This window comes from Parasteatoda tepidariorum, chromosome 10, assembly GCF_982258835.1.
Source record: "Parasteatoda tepidariorum strain Cologne lab strain chromosome 10, Ptep-v5.0, whole genome shotgun sequence".
Classification (NCBI taxonomy): Eukaryota; Metazoa; Arthropoda; class Arachnida; order Araneae; family Theridiidae; genus Parasteatoda; species Parasteatoda tepidariorum.
Window position 1 is genome coordinate 35,071,826 of NC_141764.1, and position 23,488 is coordinate 35,095,313.

The window sequence follows — 23,488 nt, forward strand, 5'->3', positions numbered from 1 at the left end:
TACGTATTCTATGTAAAAAAAAAAAAATTTAAACGAATTAAATTTTTTTATTCATTATTATAAAATTTCTTTAACTAAGGGAAAGACAATGTAATCTTTTTAAAATTATTTCTTAATTTTTACTGATTTGTTTAATAATGGTTGAAAAAATTTTGAATACCAAGGCACATTAACTCATGTATCATTTTAAACTATGTAATTTTAAATGACACAATGTAAAATTCGAATGAAGTCATGTCTTTTTGAAATTTTTTAACTTAGAAACAATTTGATCAGTAATGTTCAAATTTTGCATTTTAAAATTACACAGTTAAAATTATGTAAAATTTACATATCTTAAATTTTAGTTTTCTTCTAATTATTACTAAACTAAACAAAACTCAACGGCGCGACAGCCCATAGAGGGCCAAGGCCTACTGTGCACTTCTCAGTTTTCTTGACCATGGGCTCCGGGGTGCAGGAGCAGATGTTCCGGTTCGGTGGTCAGCCGAACGCGGAACCCCCAGTGTTTAGTTCCCAAGCATGCTTGGTACTCATTTATCGAAGAGATGAAAGGCTGAGTCAACCTTGCCCGGCCCAAGGATCGAACCCAGGACCTGTGGCACGGGGGAGCAAGGCTTTACCACTCAGCCACCGGGGGTCTCTAATTATAAATAACAAACAATAATAGATAATTATTTAAAATTAATTTTTACATTCAATTTTCTTCGGATAAAAATTTTTTATAATTGTGTGATCGAGGCCGGGATAGCCTGGTCGGTAGGGCGCTGGGCCCATATCCAAGAGGTCGTGGGTTCGATCCTCGCCGGCCGAAGACTCCCCGTGTAGTAAATGGTGACTGATTCACGTTAAATCTGTCGAGTCTCAAAGTCCTCAATGTTCCCACAACAAATCAAAACCTCTGGGGGTACTGATCCAGGAGTTTCCTTGTCTTCTGGATTGGTTCAAAATTACAAGGCTACGGAGTTGAACGTTAGTAGTCGTAAACCCATGAAATTGGGTTGACTGTTCAACAACGGTTATAAAATAAAATAAAATAATTGTGTGATCAATTTCTGAGAATAGATTTCTGCCATAAAATTTCTTGAGATATGGCGATAAACTGGAAAAAAAGTGAATAATAATACTAATTGTACTTAAACTTAGGATTTAAACAAGCGCTTTGTTGCTTAAATTGTCGGGACCATACTTTACAGATAGTGACTCACCCCCCCCCCCCAAATCAAAATTTGTTGAATTAAAGATATTGTTATTCGTGTAAAACAGTTTTTGTGTCTGATTCGATTCTGTGTGCCTGATTCGAATATTTAGCATATAAATATATAATAATTTAGCATAATATTTAGCATATTTAGCTAATTAGCATATTTAGGGTTAACCTTTATATATATAGTTCAAAATGAAGATAAAACAAAGGAAAATTATAGACATATGAAAAAAGGGGGGGGATAATAATGAAAAAAGGATGAAATTTTTTTAAAAAATCCGGAAAGTAAAAGATATAATCTTTTCATCAGCCCACATGATTATATCCGCAAAAAAGAATGCTATCTGATATTGTATCAATATAAACAAAGCAAAATATATTAATACAATAGTGTGAGGAGCACTCAAAAATTTTTTTTACAAAAATTATAACAAATAAAATAGAACACAATAAGTAAAAATAACACGTAAAAACAGAAAATAAAATAAAAGAAAGAACAGTATAAAACAAAAACTATAAAGCGAGTAGCGAAATCAGATGTACTTACATGAACGGGAAATTTATATATATATATATATATATATATATATATATATATATATATATATATATATATATATATCACCTTAAAATATCTAATAATAAATAAAAATCTTCCGCAGCAAAGGTTGTGCTTCTCCCTTTTCAAAAAAAAAAAAAAAAAAAAAAAAAAAGAAATGAGTTCAAAGTTTCCAAGATACGAGGAGGGGGGGAATTCATAGAGTGGCTCACGTTTCATAGGCGGTATTTGTTATAAATATTATCGTAGAATGTTTTTCAGAACCTATTCAAGACTGCCTAGGCATAGTTTTTGAATGCAGTTCTAGTGACACCACGAAATATGTAAAAAAAAAAAAATAATAATAAAAATTTTTAAAAAAAAACTATATACTATAGGAATATTAACTATTGAACTAGAGAAAATAAGCTATGGATAAACATTTTTCGAATAATTCATTTGAATTTAGCAAAGTTACTCGTTAAATTATTAGGTTGAAAGCAGCTCTGAAAAAAATTATAATACTAGAAATGCAAAACTTGTATAGACCCTCGCAATGTCTGGCTACGACACTGTAATAATAAATAAAACGTGATTTTTTTTATTATTATAAACTCTACAAAGATTGCTAAAAAACAGTTTAACATTTTAAAAAAAGTAGAAAAATAAATTTTTGCCAAGATAATTGAATTAAAATTTTTGCCTGGTATTTTGGAACAGGCCTTTTGAAGTAACCTGTTATTTTTATAACAGGTATGATTAAATAACAGGTTCCAAATACCTGTTCCTGAAAATATTGGACATCTCTATTCTCTTGTCTTCTGGATTAGGTTCAAAATTACAAGGCTGCGGAGTTGAACATTAGTATAGACGTAAACCAAAAAATTGGGTCGGCTGTTCAACGACGGTTATAAAGAAGAAGAAAAATTCATGGTTTAAAACATCTTGAAATAAAAAGGAAATTATTTTCTTTCCATAAACTAGCAGAAATATAGGTAGTTTATAAAAAAATGTGTTTTTTTGTAAAATATGTTTTAAGTTTCCTAAGTAAATGATGTAGGTTAGTTAAATAACGTGATGGTCAGACTCATGGTTATATTAACGGAAAGTTAACAAATATTTCTGAGTACATAAGAAGGTCCTACGAACCATCTTTGGTGCTATCCTCGATAACAACAACTGGAGCAAAAGATATAATTTTGAAGTATATAAGATCTTTAATAGTGATGATATCATTAAATCTATTAAACTAAGTAGAATGAGATGGGGCGGGCATGTAGTGAGAATAAGTCCAGAACGAACCGCATTAAGAGTCTTTAATGCAACCCCCTCCAATAAAAGGTCATGAGAAAGGCCCAAGAAGAGATGGAAAGACTGTGTGGATGAGGATTTTGTGGATGAGGACCTAAAAGTAAAGGACTAGAAATCAATTGCTGGGAAAAGGGCACAATGGGAAAAGCTTCTGAGGAAAGCCCAGGCTCACAAAGGGCTGTCATGCCAATGCTGATGATGATATAAGAAGTCAACCAATATTCTAATTCATTGAAACTAGTAAAAATGCTTGCGACTGTTTCAAATCTATTTTTTTAGTTTCATTTGTATAAAATTCCATGAAAAACTAACACAACATGATTGACTGAGTCATGAATAGATAGTTGGTAGGGTTTATAACATTTTTACCAGACCGACAGTCACAATTTTGCTGTATTGCTACAATTACTTCTTTTTTAAAACAAATATTATTATATTTTCCTATTATTATATTTTCTAAAACTTTTATTTACTCTTATTTTCATGGCAGTTTTAATTTATTCTAGTGATTATTTGTATTATAGTATTATTCTAGTGACAATTTAGTGATTTATCTCAATTTAAACTCAAAAACGATGAATATTATTTTTGGCCTTAAAATTTCACTTTCTTTCTATGCCAATTAGTTCCAGCACCAAATGCTTCATCATTAAATCATTATACCTATTATTTTAAATTTAAAATCATAACTCCGTCTCTCTCAGGGATTCAATAAATCACGTGATGTTTTTTGTGTTTAACCTTAGGAGGTAACGGAATTGAGCATGATAGGTGATAACTCTAGAACAGTGTTTCCCAAAGTGTGGTACGCGTACCCACAGGGGTACGGGAACAGTTTAGCTGGGGTACCATGAAAAAGCTAGCCATGAAAATTTACGACTATGCATTTTCTATTGGCTGTTTTTTGCAGAGTTAACAGTTAATAATTAGTGGTGTCAACAGCCAGTTGTGATTTTTAACTTTTGCGCAATTTTTTTTTAATTAAAAAATATAATCATTTTTTTATTAGTGGTGCACAGCGTGACGAAAAATTTAGAAAGGGTACACAAAAGTCATAAGTTTGGGAAACACTGCTCTAGAATGAGCCGGCGATATAAAATAAAATTACAGTAAAACTTGTGTAAGTTGGCCACTTGTGGTGCATTGTTTTAGTGGTCAACTTATAGAGGGGGTGGGTCATTGTTTACTTTTTCTTTTCCTATATCATGTTGGTATATATTGAATTTTTTTTTTACTTGACTTAAAAATTTTATTCAGAAAATATGCAAATGAATATGTTAAGAAATGTGTTTAAACCTGAATGAACTTCAATTTGATACATATAATTCTAATATTTAACAAATTTTTTTTTAAAAAATTATTTGGTTAGTTATGCATGTGAAGTGCTTAATAAATATAATTTCTTAAAATATCAGAGCACGAAAACATGTAATTTGAAATCTTTCACAAAATAAAATTATTTGGACACTTTAGAATTTATTTACTACACTTAAAGATCAAAGATTCAGAGTATTCATTAATTCAAATGCTCACTATTGCAACAGTAAGAGCAACTTTTCAACTAACACACCTGTTTTCATTGAACGGATGAAAGAAATGGTAAAAAGCTAACTCCTTACAGTTTCCCCTGATGGTCAACTCACAAAAGGGTTTAGATTAGTTTTTTACACTATTTCACCAAACAAGTGAAATTTTAACATACATTGCCAAAATGACAGAAAATTTTCTGAATTTTTTTTCTGGTCAACTTATGAGGTTTTTAGAATAGAATTTCATAATACTCCTAGACAAAATTGACTTATTTCAGTGGTCAACATACAAGATAGACAGGTGGTCAAGTTACAAAGGATTTGTTCCTTTATATTATATAGGAAAAGTTCCGTTCTTGATAATTGAGGTCAACTTATGCAGGTGCCCAACTTACAAGGGTGGTCAACTTGGCAGGTTTCACGTGTGAAAACGAAATATTTTTTATTACAACTAACTATCTTACCATGAGTCGTGTAGACTTAGAGAATAGATCACTCGCTTCCCAATAACGTGACTCAGCTTCGAATCCCAGAGGTGGCTGATTGATACGAATTCTGCTCCCGACTCGCACCGACCACAGTGTTGACGTCGAATGTTCTTATAGTGGCAGACGCATCATGGTTCTGAATTCCCGTGCAGTCGGGCTGACTGTGGAAGATTTTCGTGTCTTGTCTCTCCATATAACGTAAATGTGGGTTAGTTTCATTTAATAGACCTCCACGAAGGTTTGTCTAATCTCAATGCTTGATCCAGGGTTTGATGCTTAAGGGTTCGAGGACCGGACCTCAAATATTCTATAATGCAGACGATATTTTGAATTACGAAATCATACACAAAAACGTACTTTCTCTGAATAATACCTTTATATATCTGACTTAGTTTTTAATGCCTTTTGTACTCATAAAATGTTTAAAATTACTAGTTGGTGCTTCAGTTATTCAATATGGTATTCTTCGAATACTGTAAGTAGATTTTTATTAAAATTATCGTTAGTTTTTTAAGCTATGTTTCTAATTACAGTAAAAGTCCGTTATAACGACATTTAAAAAAGAACATGAAATTGTCATTAAATCATTATAAGCGAATAGGATTAGTCACTATGCTAAAAATAGCATTAAAAAGATTTTAAAAAATTAAATAGAACACTTTTATTTTATTTTGAACAACTATATTTCGATTTAAAATGCATATCTAGAGTAGACAAGATAGCTTGGTCTACACATTGCTGAATGAATTATTTAGCTCCTTACTTACAAGGGAAACTAGGGAAGTGTGACTCGCCAATTTTAAAATAAACTAGTGGGATGTATGCCTTATGAGGAATAATTTTAGGGGGTAACATTCGTTTCGGCCCATAGAAGGTTCTGCAAGTGATAAAAAATAATTCAATATATAGAACAATCGGTATTTTATTACTTCAATGCAGACTATTAGTTATTGTAATTTTCTCATACTCCAATTAATTTTGTGGAACTTACTTTCACGTATTATATAATGCATATTTATTCTCAAAATTGATTTTGAAAATTTTATATATCTGTAGTTTTTCAGAAAAACCTGTTAGGTTAATTTAAAAAAAAAAATTGACATCAAATTTTTTTACTTTTTTTTTCTTCAAAAATTTTCCAAATTAATTGGAGTATGTAATTGCAAATCAATCAATTAATTAATTAATTAATATTTAACTAATAATTAATAAATTAATATTTAATTAATAATTAATATTTATTTAATAATTAAGTAATTTGCTAATTGATTTATTAGTTAGAAAATTAATTAATTAACCAATTAATTACAAATTAATTAGAGTATGAGACAATTACAATAACTAATAGTCTGCATTGAAGTAATAAAATATCGATTTTTCTACACATTGAATTATTTTTTATCTCTGACAGGACCTTCTATGGGCCGAAACGAATGTTGCCCCTTAAAATTATTCCTCATAAGGCATACATCCCACTAGTTTATTTTAAAATTGGCGAGTCACACTTCCCTAGTTTCCCTTGTTAGTGAAAGAAAGAAATGTCTACGACAGGAACATTTAAATCAAAAGTTTCCAAAACTTGATAAGTTTTAGCAAGAAGAAAATAAAATGTAGTACAATAAATTTTGTCAATGAAAGTTCATTTAAAATATAAAATGACAATTAGCAAGTAACAAACAGAATTTTATCGTAATGCCGGAAAATTATTAATTCGTTATAAAAAGCAATGTTTTATATTTTAAATATTAGCATTTTGACGGCGTATCGTAAAGTCGTCGGTGGACTAGTTGTAACATATCATAATCATTATATCGAGGTTTTACTGCATTTTATGTATTTTTTGAGGCCGTGATAGCTCAGGGGATAGAGCACTCGCTCCCAATGAAATGCCCCGGGTTCGAATCCCAGCGATGGCTTGTCGATACGAATTCCACACTCGACCACGCAAAATATCCTCTGTGGCAGACGGATTATGGGTTAAAGTCCTCTTGTGCTCAGACTAACTGAAGGGATTTTTCGTGGTTTTCCTCTCCATGTAACGCAAATGCGGGTTAGTTTTAATCAAAAAGTCCTCCGCGAAGTCAAAATTTCTCCCAATACTTAATCCTGGAGTTCAATTGTCTTCTGGAGTGGGTTCAAAATTACAAGGCAACAGAGTTGAACGTTAGTAGTTGTGAACTCAAAATTGGGTCAGCTGTTCAACGACGGTTGTATATTCATACATTAAAAAAAATTTATGTTTTTTGTTTATTCATCTTAATCATTAAATCGTTCATTAATCTTAATCGTCATTTTATGTTTTCCAGTCAAAATTTTCCTAGCTATCACCATGAAGTCAATATTTAATAGATTCGAGTGAAAATCTTTCTCTCTGAATAAATAGAAATCTAGAGATCTGAAGTAAAACGAATGAGAGTTGATACATTTGCAGAAACCACGTGTTTTATTTACAAAATAAAAACTTATACTGCCATCTAGTTACTACTTTTAGAATTATACCAATCAATATTTATATCTGCTTTATAAAGGTACGATGTAAGAAAAATTTTATGCGAAATTTAATAACTGAATATAAATCATAATAGTAATAAAGTATTTGATTTATGCATATACTTTTTTTTTAAAATAATATTTATTTATTCCATTTTTACTTCGTAATCGAATAAAGTTTCAAGGCAGTTTTAAGCGTTAAATTCCAGCGCGAAAAGTTTAAAAGATAAAAAAAATATACCGTAAAATAGGATAACTTTTTGAGATTATGTTTCTCGCATCTCATTTAAATTGCATTGTAATCCACTGAATAGTTTACAAAATATGTCTGCACAACTATTTTTTACCGTGTGGTAGATAAAACTTTAATCTAAATGGTTAAGAAAATTTAAAAAAAGTCACCGCCTTTGTTGGAGTAACTTTGGAATATCTAATTTAAAGCTACATTAAAATCAACTAAAACATGATTCTAGCACATGGAATAAATATCTTGATTACGAATAGAGACATAATATGTTATTATTTTCATTTTTTACTAATTCTATTATTAATTTTCATAGTATTATTAATTCGATTATTATTACTAATTGCATTGCCATTTAAAATTTAATGCTAAAATTCTGACTCAAAGAAATTATTAAAAATTTTGTTTGGAAGTGGAATCTTTTTTTTAAAATTTGATTTTTCCTGTACCAGACAAAATCAATCCAATAAATTGCCGATTTTTGGAACTGGTGTTGGTAACTCTCATTGTAAAAACTGACAACTCTCATTGGCATCTGTACGCTTTCTCCCAGAGTAGCATACATCCCAGTTTGCTGAAATACTAAAAAAGAACATAGTGCAGCACTATGCATTTTCTTTGTGTTTCATCATTTAATCAGGCTATTTCTTTTACTGATATTGTGAAGTGAAAAAAATTGTACACATCATTCTTGATGATTATTAATCATCAAGAATGATCTTCATTATTAATCAACAAAGTTAAAGTACTATTTAATCAATACACTCTGGAAGCTATTGAAGTACTATGAACCTCTTGAAAGTTCTGCAAACATTATCAGATGCAAAAATTACATTATATAAGTAATCCATGCCGGCCAACAATCAGAATCCTTCTAGGTGAGTTTAGATGTTAGACTTTCTACAATCTTCTTGATTGTTATTAATTGGTTTTTGAAGAGAATGAAAGAATGAGATCAGAGAATGAAAGGGTTATAAGATGGAACTTTGCAGAAATTCTTTCTGATATTGATTTCACTGACCTTTATCGACCAACACCCTTCAAGACATGCAAACATTTTAAACGTAAGGAAATATCAATTTTTATCAAGCTTTGCCCGCGATTCAAACCCAGGAACTTTATGATGTGAGGTCAGCTCTCTGACAACTTAACAGTCCGGACGGCCTCAATATAAAACTAAAATTTTGAAAATTAATCCCAAACAATTAAATGACATAGTCTTCCAAAAAAACAAATTAAAAGAGGTGAAAAGTTTTGCGTATTTTGAAAGTATAATAAGCAACAAAGAAGGAATAGAATAAGTTAAACTAAATAGATTAGACAAAGTTCAAAGCACTTATGCTATTCTCCATGATTTCTGGAAAAGCAAAATTTTAACAAGGTCAGTAAAATGTAGAATTTTCAATGCCAAATCTGACTCTACAGATTGGTGACATAGCACTGAAATAAAAATAACATGAAAAAATTTCAAGTATTTATTAACATCAGTTTAAAAAGAGTTTTACGTATCAAGTGGTTCCCTAGAATTTGTAAAGCTGAAATCCTTAGAAAAGCAAAACAGATACCATTTAAACTAGAAATTAAAAAACACAAATGGAAATATATTGGTTATGTTCTACATAATCATGAGAAATTTAAAGTAAAACAAGTTTATGAATGAAACCCTCAGACGTACGGCGTTATATATCCTCCATGAAAGTGAGTTTATCTAAATATTTGATCCAGAAGTTTCATTGTCTTCTGGGATAGGTTCGAAATTGTACACCTGGCAAGTTGAACATTGATTAGCCGCAAATCTAATATGGATAGTCTGCTAAACGACCGAGAAAATAAAGTATTTTGCTTTTGTGGTGGTCATAAAAATTAAGGATTACAAGCTGATTAATTTTGACTGAAACCCATAGTTATGGAAAGATTACACCCGGCTCGCCCCGACCACAGTGCAGGCATAAAATATCCTCAGTGGTAGACGGATCATAGTTCTCTTGCCGTCAGGTTAACCGTGTGAGGTTTTCCTCTCTATGTAACGCAAATGCAAGTTAGTTCCATCAAAAATATTTCCCAATACTTTATCCAGGTGTTCCCTTATCTTCTGAGTTGGGTTCAAAATTACAAGGCTACGAAGTTGAACATTAGTAGTCATAACTCAAAAATTGGGTCGGCTGTTCAACGACGGCTATAATATGAAAAATAGCATGATTTGGAGAACTAAATCAGAGATGCCGTTAAATAATAGAGCTTACAAGTTTGCTTTTTTTTTCAAATAAAAAACATCATATCTTTATAGTATAAATACTTAGCTTTTCATTTAAAAAAGAAAAGATATTACTTTTTGGCGTACAAATTCAAAAGGATTATTCTTTGTTTCTATTTTGCGTTGAGGAAGACGATAATTAATACTATGTAATTTGCTTATTCATAAAATGTAATTCTTGAATTAAATGGTGCATCAATCTGAGTTCTTAAGAAATACGGATTGAAAAATGCGTCTTTTAGTGGACAACTTTAATCGATTTTCATCTCAAACAATAAAGCAAAGAAAATCTGATTTAGTTGTCGCAGCCGTTTCAAGACTTTAAGGCGAAAGAAAAAAAAAATAAAGAAGGATTATTTAAAATCCAGAGCATTAAAAAAAGGACGTCTTGCACTTAATCCTCTGAAAGTTTGACATTTTTCTTCAAGAGTGCACCTTTTACTATTTTTCGAAAAAAAGTACTACAGTAAATGTATCTTCTTTTATGTCATTTTTTCGAAAACATTTGATTGTAGATTGATAAAAAATTAGTTCTAGAATGACAAAAAGTCAGTTAAACTGTCTATTTGTTTTTAAAAATTTGTGTTTCAAACTTATTATGTAAAAACCTTTGAAATTAAATAACAAATTAGTCTATAAATTGAGTTATTTATTTTGCGTCACCCACTTTTTTTATTACAGTAATTTAAAATGATGGTATTATAAATAATGCTATTTGTACGTGAAAATCCGATCAGGAGAATTTTGCGCAGTGCACACTAACCATGCATGGTAAACCTGTTATGCTCAGTTTCTTTAAAACATTAGTTGAATAGCCGGCCCAATTTTTTGGTTCACGACTACAAATATACAACTCTGTAGCCTTGCAATTTTGAACCCAATCCAGAAGACAGGGGAACTCCAGGATCAAGTATTGGGAGAATTACTTCTCTTCTTCCTCAACAGATAGCGCTATTTCCAGTACTACTGTTTGTTGAGTGATAATAGTTTAAGTAGCCAGTATCAATGTAAAGCAAATTCGGGTTAGTTCCATCAAAAGGCAAATTTCTTCCAATACTCAATCCCTTATCTTCTAGATTGAATTCAAAATTACAAAGTTACAGAGTACATTAGTAGCCGTAAACCCTAAATTGGGTCGGCTGTTCAACCTCGGTTATAAAATTGTTTAAGTAATTATAAATAATGGTTCAAAAAATATTATTTAGGTTAAGATTTACTTGCACATTTCATAATTCGCTAAATAGTAAGTGCTTATATTATTTCCAATTTTGAATTTCTCTTTTTGACTTACATGATTACGCATGATGTATCTAAACTTTACTCGTAACTTAAAAAATGCCGGTAGTAAAATCTACGTTATTTGACTTCTCCAATGTTGGCAGGTATGTAAAATAAAAACTTCATTATGTTAATTTAGAGAAGTTATTAGAGAATCAGTACTTTTTGAATTCTCTAACATGCAAAGCAACTCAATGCAAAGAATGCTGTCAGTAGTTTTCAGTTAGCAACTAAATATTGCACATTTGTACGAGTTTAACTCTCAACACATTTTTTAAAGTTTCTTTTCACTGTTGGCTGAACCTGATAGGGGGACCACGCTGAGAAATTATCTTAAGATGCTGAGAAATCGATTCTCTCTATCTTCTAATTCTTTTTTATATCCGTCATTGACAAAATTTTTAGTTTACGACTACTGATGTTCAACCTTGTAACTTTGAACCCAATCCAGAAGACAAGGAAACTCCTGGATCAGTAAACCCAGAGGTATTGATTCGTTACGGAAAAATGGAGGACTTAGTGACTCAACAGATATAACGTTGATTCAGTCACCATTTACTACACGGGGAGCCTTCAGTTGGTGGGGATCGAATCCACGACCTCTTGCACATGGACTCAGTGCCCTACCAACCAGACTATGCCAGCCGCTCTATTTTCGCCAAAATACAGTCCCTGGTTCACATCGCCAAATTAGAGTTCCTAACCATATTATTGGACGCACTATAGGATTTTATGTAAAATTATAATTATTAGTTGATATTATACGGCTGTATTATTTTAACTCGAATGAAACCGGTTTGCATTTGTTTACGCTCCTGTATCAATTGGTTACCATTGTAGTGCAATACGTTAAAAAAGATCTCTTGAATAAAAACCCATAACATGTATGGTTAAATATTCCATGTAAACTCATATAATTATTAAAAAACTACAGTGCGTCAAATAATTTGATCTAATTATTATAATGTACTGATATAATGCTTAATATAATACATATTCTATATTTGTATAATCTATCACCTAATTTATATTATATATTGTCTAATTTCACCAATTGATACGCTAACGTTAACAAGTGCAAACCAGTTTCAGTCACATAAAAACAGTAAAGCTGTATAGCAGGGGTTCTCAACCTTTCAGTATTCGCGGCCCAGTTTTCAATCATAATTTTCATCGCGCCCCCCATTTACAGTAAAATGTATACAACAATAATGTACATTGAGTATTTTGAATTCTGTCTTTAAAATATTTTTAACTAACTGCCAAAACAAAAGTAAAGTAAAAGCCAGCAGCAATTAAGATTGCAGAAACTATGTTTGGAGTTAATTTTTCAAAAGAATTACCGTCCTCTTTCAAACGATACTGTTGCTCCTCGAATTGGTGATACAGCTGAAAATGTAGTGTCAGCTTTTCTCGATGTTGCGTGACAAAATGTTTTCAATACAGTTTGATGAAGCATAATAAAGATGCTCATTTAATTGTCAATGTTTAATTTTGTGATAATATGTCAGTAGTAAAACTACTTTTCTGCAAATCAATAGAACTCAAAACAACAGCGCCATTATTTGCTATTTCAAATGAAGTTATGAATGAGGCAAACATAGAATGCAAAAATTGCATCGGAATATGCACCGATGGTGCTCGTTCAATATCCGGAAGGTTCGAAAGTATACAAGCACTTGTAAACTTGTAAAAAATCGCCTCCATGCGTCTAGACACATTGCATGATCCACAGAGAAGCTTTGGTTTCAAAAGAAATGCGTCCCTGGTTTTAATATTGTGTTAACTATGGTTGTAACGATTGCAAATTATATAAAAATGAGAGCCCTGAGATAAAGAATCTTTTCCGCTCTTTGGGCCCAAGGAAGTCACTAAAAATTATTAATTTCTTTTTTAAATTAGTATGCTTTGATTAAGTAAGGTGGGTAAGCCAAAGGTGGTCAGTGCTCCTAACGTAGCCCACCCCTCAAAGTAAAATGAAATTTATTTTGAATCATAAGACGTCCCTGCTGCATTGTAAATCTTGTATCTGAGGTGCACGAGGCTGAATTGGAAGATATTTCCTTGAATGGCCTCCACTCTATGAAGTGATTTAATTTTTTGCAGTTGTTCTAATTTCCGGGTGAGAAGATATTGTAATTTATATGTGTTCAAATTCTTAGAACTTTGAAAGTTTATTTCCTTTTCTTTAACCGCATTACTTTAATTCTAATTAATCTATCATATTAATAGTTTTAAGTCGTGCTAATGGTGACCATATGCATGTATCAAGGTGACCCGACACTGGTGCCATCTTGGGGACACAGGGGCCACCTTCGGAAACAAACGTGAAATCTATAAAAGAGTTCATTATAAATCATTACGTAGCATATTATTTCTCAAAGAGGAATGATTGAATTGAATGCCAATTGATTTATTTCATTTTAAGCAAATATGGAACTTTGGTATTTTTTAAACTTTTATAATATTTTGAAGTTCTCTGCATTTTAGCAGAAATTGCGATATTTTGTTACAAGTTTTTTGTATTGTTTGCATTTCAAAGTAATTTTTCAGGTATTTTTATTTTTTATTTTTCTGGTAATTATGAGTGTTTTTGTGGTCGATTCTGGTATTTTCTTGTAAATATGGGTATTTTTTATACTAGTTATGGGTTAGGTTAGTTAACTCTAGTATGGTTATTTAATTCTTGTTAGTTAATCCTTTTGAAAAAATTGACTCAGTAATAAAGATTAAAAGAATCGCTAGTGACTTCACACAAGAACTATCAATGTAAAATCAATAAACAAATTATATACTCTGAAAAAACAAATATCTTTTTCAAAATCGGAAAACTTGTTCCTACTAACAAGACACTTAAAGTGCCTTTTTAAAAAACGTTTGCCAGTATAAATGTTTTTTCTAAGGATAATTTGAGTAAGTGAAAAAGTGATTTCAATATATGGCTCATCTTTGGAACCTGTGGGAAACTTTAGGCGCAGAAACTACAATTTTGAAATTGTACTATAAAAGAAATGAAATTTTATTTTACAATTAAAAGTATACGTGATATATATTAGAGATAGGTGTAAGATGTTACAAAAAAAATTTCAGCCACACAGACTTAACCAGAAAATTAGGAAAAATCCTCAAAGCAATGCCATTTTTGGCTCCCTACCTTAAGTTGTGATTCAATAAGTTGTTTCACTTTAATAAGTTATTAAATATGTCGAAATGTATTTTGTTTTCTATGTGTTTGTGCGCTTTCCTTTCATACAGTTAATCAATTTTTTTTAAATAATATTTTCTCTTGAATATTCTCGCGCCACCCCTCTAGTGTGCTCGCGCCCCCCTAGGGGGCGCGCCCCACAGGTTGAGAATCACTGCTGTATAGTATTACCTGATAATTAAGATTTTACATAGAATCTTATAGTACGTCTAATGATTATGCTAGGGACTGTAGTGATTTTTTTCTAAAATCTAAAATAAGAACTTTGTAAATAGCAGAACTTCGGCCCCTTACTTGGCTTATAATTATTTGATCTTGTAAAAAAAAGTAGTTCGAAAAAAAAATCTGACAGTAGAATAATATTTGAATGATTTATTCAATAAAAATTATTCTTCTTTTATCTGAGTAATAACATTGCTTATTCTGAAGGATACAGTTGAGTAAAATAGACAAAACAATTTTAATTCCCTTAGATTTTTCTTTTTAAAAAATATTACCGATTTAAATAAAAAAACATATTTACAATAACCTTTTATCATCTCAACATGAAATTTAGTTTAACTTCAGCTTATTTAACATTTATATGAAATAAAATCTTTGTTAAGCTCACATATTATCAACAGTAATAGAATGCCTTCCTCTATGACTGTATATCTTCCCAGTGACTGTTTTTTTTGGGACAAGTGATGAAAAATAAATCACGTAAAATTGCTGATTTTTCTTCAGGTGTAACGAAACTAAAAAAATTAAGTTGTGACAATTAAATTAATTATTGAAGTTGTGAGATATTATATTGTTTCATTAACATTAAACAACTAACACTAAAAAATGGAGTTACATATTTATTATAAGTCAATTTATCGTTTGACGGAGATTGCGCAGTGCACATGATTTGACAGAGAATATGATTTTATTTGCATTCACTTTTGATCGCAAAAATATGTACAATCATGTAGTATCTTTCTCAACAACATTCTCCAGTAAATCAAGGAGAGCTGAAATCTGTGGATTCAACTCATCTTGGAAAGAGTGACTAGTTTTTTGCTCCAGAACTAGCGACTGCAATTCTGTGACTGTACTCAGGAATAGAGGTGACGACCACATTACGATTTCTTTCACGTGATTCCAATCAGCATCAGTAAGTGATTGCTTTAAAATTAGATTCTTCTTAATTCCTCTCTCAGATAGTATAAGTTCATTTTTGTATCGCTTCACTTCATCGATACTGTTATCAAAAGATGCATTCAAAAGTATGGTGGCCCTTTCAAGAAAACCTTTACTCAGTGCATACTCTATACAACTACGACAAATAAGTCGAAATTCTGCAACATTTTCAAGAGAAGACAAGTTGTAATTTATAAATTTTTGAAACACATCGCCTCCAATGAACGGCGCGTCTATGAATCGCTTGAAATAATAATTACCCCATTTTCGCAAAATATCTGCTTTAAATTGTTGAATTTCCTCTACCGTCTGGAAATACCAATTCAAGAACTGGTCCACACGCTCATGGTTGGGCAAAAATATTAATGTTAAATAGATAACATCCGGAGACGACATAGTTTTCTTAAATGTTTCAATTCCCACAGATAGATAAACCCATCTCAAGAAGGACTCAGCTGCTTGAATGTTACCATCGCATATCCACTCAATACAAATATGCCAATCGCTAACTCCAACAAGCCACGATATTATCAGTCTATCTTGCTCTCTTTGCTCTATAAGATTGATTTTATAGGGATAACATTCTGGTGGCAAGGTAGATTTTGATAACATCACGTGAAGCGAATTCAGATTGCTTGAATAAATAACACGCTTAAATTCAGGCCGACCAAACATAAAGCAGATAAATAGATTAATCTCTTCTTTGGAAGCATCATTTAATATCCTATCAGCGATGCTTATATTTCCTAATCGCATCAAACGCAACAACACTTTGCAAAGACATTTATTTTTCAGAAAGGATCGTCTTAGTCTTAAAGGACTGGCACTCCATATTTCTTTAAAAATCATCATTTCATTTACCCTCCTCTTAAAACTAATATTCTCCATCATACATGCATAAATGTCTTCTTGCAGATTGTCTAATAGTTCAAAAACAGTGGACAAGAATATTCTTCGATAGGGCCAACTTTCGAACAAAAACGTTAATACACCAGAATGATTCCGAAAAAATTCGGTCATTTGAGTTGAACGATTGACACGAGATAATAAAAAACATAAAACATCTACAGTTTCTGAAGAATACTGACAATATATATGGTTTGGAATGCTCATACCTTCAGTAGCTTGTAAAAGCCACTGACTCAAATGATCGTTTTTCTCCTGCTCCGACAATTTTTTCCAAAAATACTTTAGGGCAACTTTGTTACCAATACGAATCGAGAAAGTAATCATATTTACATCAATACTAACCTTATTATCGTATATGTTTTCAGAAGCCATGAGTTCAGCTAGAAAACTCCCTAAACTATTGTCGAGGACACATGTCCAATATCTTATCAAATAATTCCGGTGCCTTCTAAAGCTGTCTCTACTAAATTGTTCTGAAATGTTCTCCCACAAAATTGAAACATATTCCTCTAAACAATGAGAGCAGGCTATCTCATACAAATCACGAATATCTAAGCTTCCTAAGCTTCCATTATCGAATAGTTCCTTAAGGGATTTTACTATGTCAACTGTCCCCTCAACTGTCCAATTAATTGTACCACGCTTCATGTAATACTCACAGAGTTTTCTTTGATGTCTTATCCATCTGTAGTAACTACGAAACAATTCCCACAACTGCTACTGAATGGGTCGAATAACGTATGAGATTTCGCTCCTCAGCGATGAGGGCAAAGAGCTATTGGACAATTTGTTCAATATTCTTCTCTCTAACTCATACATGACTGCGTTATCGTTTGAGGGAGAAGATAAGAAAGAAGATGTCAATTCATTCCTTATATCAGGCGCCGTCCATAGCCCAATTGCAATCGACACTACTGCTATATGCTGCAGGGAAGGAGGTTCAGAAAAAATGTTTATGAAGTCGATTTCAGTTGATTCTGTTTTAGAAGTTTTGAGTGTCCAGCTTCCAGATCTCTTTTCTTTGCGGACTCCATCTGTAAAATACAATTTTTAAATTTAGTTTCGAATTAAAGATTCGAATAAAAAGAGAGAACATGATGCTTACGTAATTTATAACGAACCTAAGTCATATATTTAATATGCATGTTACTAGTTAAGGACAAGAGTGGCGCTAGACTTAGCCCGACAGGGCGTCAGCAATGCCCCGACAGGGGGGCTAAGATAATTTTGAAAATAAGCAATAATTTTTAATATGCGAAAAATAATTAATATGACATAGACATATTTGTTCTGATAAAAAATTTATCATGATTCAAATATTAACAAAGAAAAAATATAAAAGTGATATCTGACTAAATAAACAGTATATGCACATCCATCATAAGATTCTACAGTGTTCTCAATTAAATATTCTACTCAAACAATGCAACTCAAACAATAAAAAATTTATGCACAACTAGAAAAAATTCTAAAAATTCGAGCTTACTACTACTAATGTTTAATTCCGTAGCCTTGTAATTTTGAACCTAATCCAGCAGACAAGAGAACTCCAGGATCAAGTAGTGGAAGAAATTTTTGCATTCGTGGAGGACGTTTTGATAGCCCGCATTTGAGTTACATGGAGAGGAAAACCACGAAATCCTCCTACGGTTAGTCTGATACCAAGGGAAGAAATGGTCCGCTTACCACTGAGGATATTTCACGTCAGCACTGTGGTCGGTAAAAGCCGGGTGTGGAATTCATATCACTCAGCCATCACTGGGTTTCGAACTCGGTGCACCTCATTCGGAGGAGAATGCTCTATCCCTTGAGTCCAACTTTATTGAGTAATAACTCTGCGGCAGGTACCAATTTTCCAATTTTATTGATTGGTACCAATTTTATTGATTTACTAAAATTTAATCACCTTCAAAATGTAAATGGGAATTCAATCGTAATTTTTGTAGAAAAAATGGAAAATAAACCGTTTTTCCTCTAAACCTGCAATGAATGCAGAAGCAACCACGAGGGTTAGTGAGCAAAATGAACAAGTAGCGGAGCCTTCCAGTTCTTCAAATAATTGTTAAATTACTAGTTATTAACATGCATACTTAAAAAAATACGAAAAACATTTTTCAGTATTAAGAAATAATAATTAAAAACTGCCATCAGCTGGAATAGAGCCCCCGATCTCACAGTTTTGTGTTAGATTTCATAATCATCAGCCCCAAATATACAAACCTGCCTTGTGGATATTTTTTAAAAATTTTTTTTAAATTCAATAAATTAAGTCATTTGGATACTTAACATTCTTGAAAAATGCTTTCCAAATTGATCAGTTCATTTAGAAGTAAACCATAATTCGGCTTATCTTATTCATTTTCAGCTTATGTATATATATATACACCAAAAATTATTCAAAACTAGATTAGATATAACTCAAGGACTGCAAACTTAACTGTCGGATATAAAACCTTATTTAAGATTGAAAATGGTAAAACGAGGAAAAATCTACATTCCTCGAATTAAATATTTTAAAAATAGTCTGTTTTTAGGTTATAATATTCGTAATTACCTTAATAAACTTTAATCGTAATGTCGGGGTTCCGCCGATGGAAGACATTTAATATATACACACTAACGCTTTATATCAATTAGTTTTAGAATTACAATTATAGAATAATTATTATAAGATTATTATAGAATTAATATAGAATTAATATAGAATTAATAATTATTATAGAGTGAAAGGTTTTAAAAGACAAATATTTGTTAATGTTTAATATTTAATCTATGAAAAAACATAACACATATTGAAATCTAACGAATAGCCCCTGATAAATTTCGTGACAAAAAAAAAAAATTGAAGCTTGATTGATTTCCGGATTTAAAAAACACCTTCTAGTTTTACTATTCAATCAAATTGGTTTCGATGTCGCATGTGACTGTGTCATTCAACTTTTGAAATTTCAATTGTAGACCTAATTGCTCGATATCCTTAAAAAAAAATTTATTTTGTTAAGATAAGCAGTAAAAAAAATCATTGCATTGATTTTTTAAATAGTTTTTTGACTAAAATATTTTTTTCAATCTAAAAGTTATGACCATTTTCTTACGTATAACTCATTTTAATACCGCATTCAGTATTTTACTTTAATATACATATTTTTCGATCCCATCCTGAACTGTCTTGGTCTTCTCTGGGAAGACATTTACTCTACTCCTCTTTTGGTCTTTGATTTTCTTCAGGTCAACGGGTTCATAGATCTGGTCTGACTTCGTCAGGCCAGAAGAGGATAAGCAACAACAACAACTTTAATATACTGTGTTACTAGTGTTCACGTCACGAAGTCATTCCCGTCTGGCAGGTCTGGAGAATGGGAACTTATTTTTAACCTCTCGAAAACTGTAAACTTTTATTACCATGTTCATTCGATTGTTTAAAACAAATAATTCACGCTCTCAAAAAGGGGGACCCATTCTCAAGATTCGCCAGACGTGAATAAGGAAAGCAAAAATAACCTGAAAAAAAACCCAGTAAAGTATCTTAAGAAAAAAATGGAAAACAAAAAAGAGAAAAAAAATTAGAGAAATCGCGGTAGCCGAGAGTGAAACAGAGAATGAATGCGTTACTAGTCCAACCTTCGCTACATCGCACAAGACAGGGGCAAGCTTCAAAATTTTGACTGAAAGAAATTGGTAGTTAAGATCGTTATCTAGAATGTGATAAGCATTCATGACCTCTTGAAAATGGTCTAGCTTGCAACTGGACATTGAGGAATAAACCACAATAGCAATTGCTTGCTGCACAAAATTACAAGATTTCGAAACTTGAAATTACAAAGGTATGAAAAAAAATGTACAAGGAGTACAATGGAATAAAAACTATTAAATTTTCTTTCGAAAATTTTTCGAATTTCGTTAAACTTGTAAAAAATGCCATTACTCTGAAATCCAAGGGAAGGTAATTGCAAAATTGAAATTTGACGGGCTGAATTTATTTATTTATTTTCAAAATTCTAATTCGTTTGAAAGTTTTTGTAATTGTATTTTTCTCTCTCCAATTGTTTAACTCTTTTTGCTATGCTTTACAATTTGTTTTACTCGGCAAAAACTAACTTGGACACTTAAAGTTACAAAATGTGAAGAAAAATTTCGAGAATTTAAAAAAATTAACAGTCGTTAAATAGTTCAAGAATTTTCAACTGTTAAAATTGTACTAGAAAATACTACGTGGGACTCTCTGCAACTTACAGAAATGCATTTGCTGAAAAGTCCATTTTCCATTATGAATTTAAGCCTATTTTTTTCCGGAATTTCTATTTTTTTCGAAAGCTATTGCAGTTTTAAGTGCCGTTTTTAGCCATTTTTTTTTTCCATTTTTCCTTGCTATAAACAATGACTATTGCTTTAGAAAAAAAAGTTTCCCCTCGAGATCTTAATTTTATAAGCTCGCTCTTTTCTTCATGTAAACTTTAATAAAATAAGTATAATAAAAAAAATGCGATTGGTTGGATGTTTCCAGGCATACATTTTAGCATTTGTATTGAACTTTTTAGGCTATATAAATGAGTCAAGAGAAGAAGAAGAAAAAAAACAGTTTCGTATTTGAATTGTTATGTGATTTAAAGTAATCGTTACATATTATTATGTACACAAGTTATACATTTTTAGTAAGTAAAATGACTTCCTATCGCGCCACTCATTCTATATTCTTGAAGTACATTTTTTTTCTCAAGTACAGTTGATTATTTTTTAAATCTAGGTATCCATTCATTTCGTTGTAATTAACATGTTAATAAACTGCTTTGCATAAAATTATACTAATTTGATAGTTTATAAACAAAATGATCTTTTTTATCAACGTTTAATGGAAATAAAAAACAATGATGAAAAAGAAACAACCACATGAATTGAAAATTGAAGCCTCTTAAATTAATAAAATTAAAAAAAAAAAAAAAAAAAAAAAACATTTAGTTTAAATTTAACCAATGAGTACTTGATCAAAATCCAATTATACATACTTCTTTATGAACATAAATTAGAATTGTTGCTTAAAATAAAATAAATTCTGCAAAGGGCCATTCCTTTTAAGCACATTCGTAATCATTATCATAACAGACAGACTACAATGAGTACTTGATTCAAAACTAATCATACGTAGTTCTCCATGAGCATCAGTTAGAATTGTTGCTTAAAATAAAATAAATGCTGCAAATGGCCATTCCTTTTCAGAACATTCATTATCATAACAGACAGCAGCAGGGTGATCATTAAATATATCATTACATGCAGTTAAAAGTCTTGTATTTCAAGTTGTAATAATAATACTTCTCTTTTGTACTATATATCAATTCTAATTATTTTAATTTCGCCTAATATTCATTGGTTTGGTGTAATATTTAAATTTTTGTTTAAATAATTACAAATGTTTATCAGTGTTACAATTGGGTACTTGCACTTTAAGAAGAAGGAGACCTCCTATACCCACACATGGGACTTATGACATCAGCGGCATCATGAACTATGTTTCTGTATGCATGTTAGAAAGTTAATTATTGTTAAGTTAATTAATACAGAGCTGTATCGCACATCGAAATTGCTGAAATATAATTCTATCTCAACTACTTTTTTTACTTAACTTAGAGTTATTATTTGTTTATATATTTTATTCTAATCGCGATATATTTTTATTTTGAGTACCTGGCAAACTTCTTTGCATAATTAGTTTGTTTATGTTCCACATGGTTTCGTGCCTGTCTTTGTGTTAAATCTCTGCGTAAATATATAATAAAAGAATTGAAATCTTTGATAAAGAATTTCGAATGATTGATCAAAAATGCCACTTTTGATTAATCAATCAGGATCAAGTTACTTGGGAAGTGGTGGACTGCGCTCCGTAATTGTCTCAATTATGACCCCCACCCGTAACAGTATGCCAATTGTGCTGCTAGTTGGTTGCGTTTCCAGGTAGATCCCTCTTCTCATTGACACGTGAGGGGTGCAATTTATAAAAATCAAGCACTAACTTGACAATAAGCTTTTACTTAGCCAAGAAATGTATCAAAATATATTATGACAAGTTACTAAATTCGAGATATTGCAAGCACGATTAGATTTATAATTAGAATATAATACATTTACTGATAGTATTGCATTTATCAAAACAATTTTATAATCTTTATGGGTTAGTCAATTTACAAATGTGCGGAATTATAAATTTTGGAATTAAAGAACGGGTGAACTTAGCCATTTGCGAATGTTGTGTTATTCTCTTTTCAACTTTTGATTTATTGTGAATAAAAGAATTTGATTAGGACACATTTAAACGCATTATTTTGTTTAAATATAGTACTCAGTGTTTTGTAGTTAAAATTAAGAAACAGTTTCAATCACGAGATTGCTTAAGAGTAAGAATCGAAAATTTTTTAAAAGTTTTACAAAACAACTCCTTTATGGTTTTACTTCATGAAGTAAAAATTAGAATATTGAGTGTAACTTTCTAATTTTGGGAAAATCAAGTTAACATAGCTTCAGTTAATTTTTCTCATATTATAATATTTTATGAAATTTTATCTTAAAATTTGCTGCAAGATTTTCTTATTAACTCTAAAAATAAAGAAGGAAAGTCGAATAATATAAAAATATCAAACAAGATATCAACTTTTATTTTTAAAAAAAATAATTTATAAGAAACTCTTGCAACGCCTTTTATGAAGTTATATTTAAAAAAAACGTGTACTGAGACTATACTGACTCGACTATCATTAGTTAGAAAGTTACACTCAGTATTTTAAGTTTTGCTTTTCTTAACAAAACCTTCGAAAATTTGTTTTTTAAGCTTTTTTATTTTATAGGATATATTAGGATTTCTATCAAGTGATTAAAGATT

At 31.0% G+C, this 23,488-nt stretch overlaps 1 protein-coding gene across 1 annotated transcript; it reads right to left on the bottom strand.

Moving 5' to 3' along the window:
- Window positions 1-14,901: 14,901 nt before the first annotated feature.
- Window positions 14,902-17,679, bottom strand: LOC147802496 (uncharacterized). Its single transcript, XM_087153020.1, has one exon. The coding sequence runs from the start codon at window positions 17,263-17,265 to the stop codon at window positions 15,493-15,495; it is 1,773 nt and encodes a 590-aa protein (XP_087009146.1). The 5' UTR covers window positions 17,266-17,679; the 3' UTR covers window positions 14,902-15,492.
- Window positions 17,680-23,488: the final 5,809 nt, after the last annotated feature.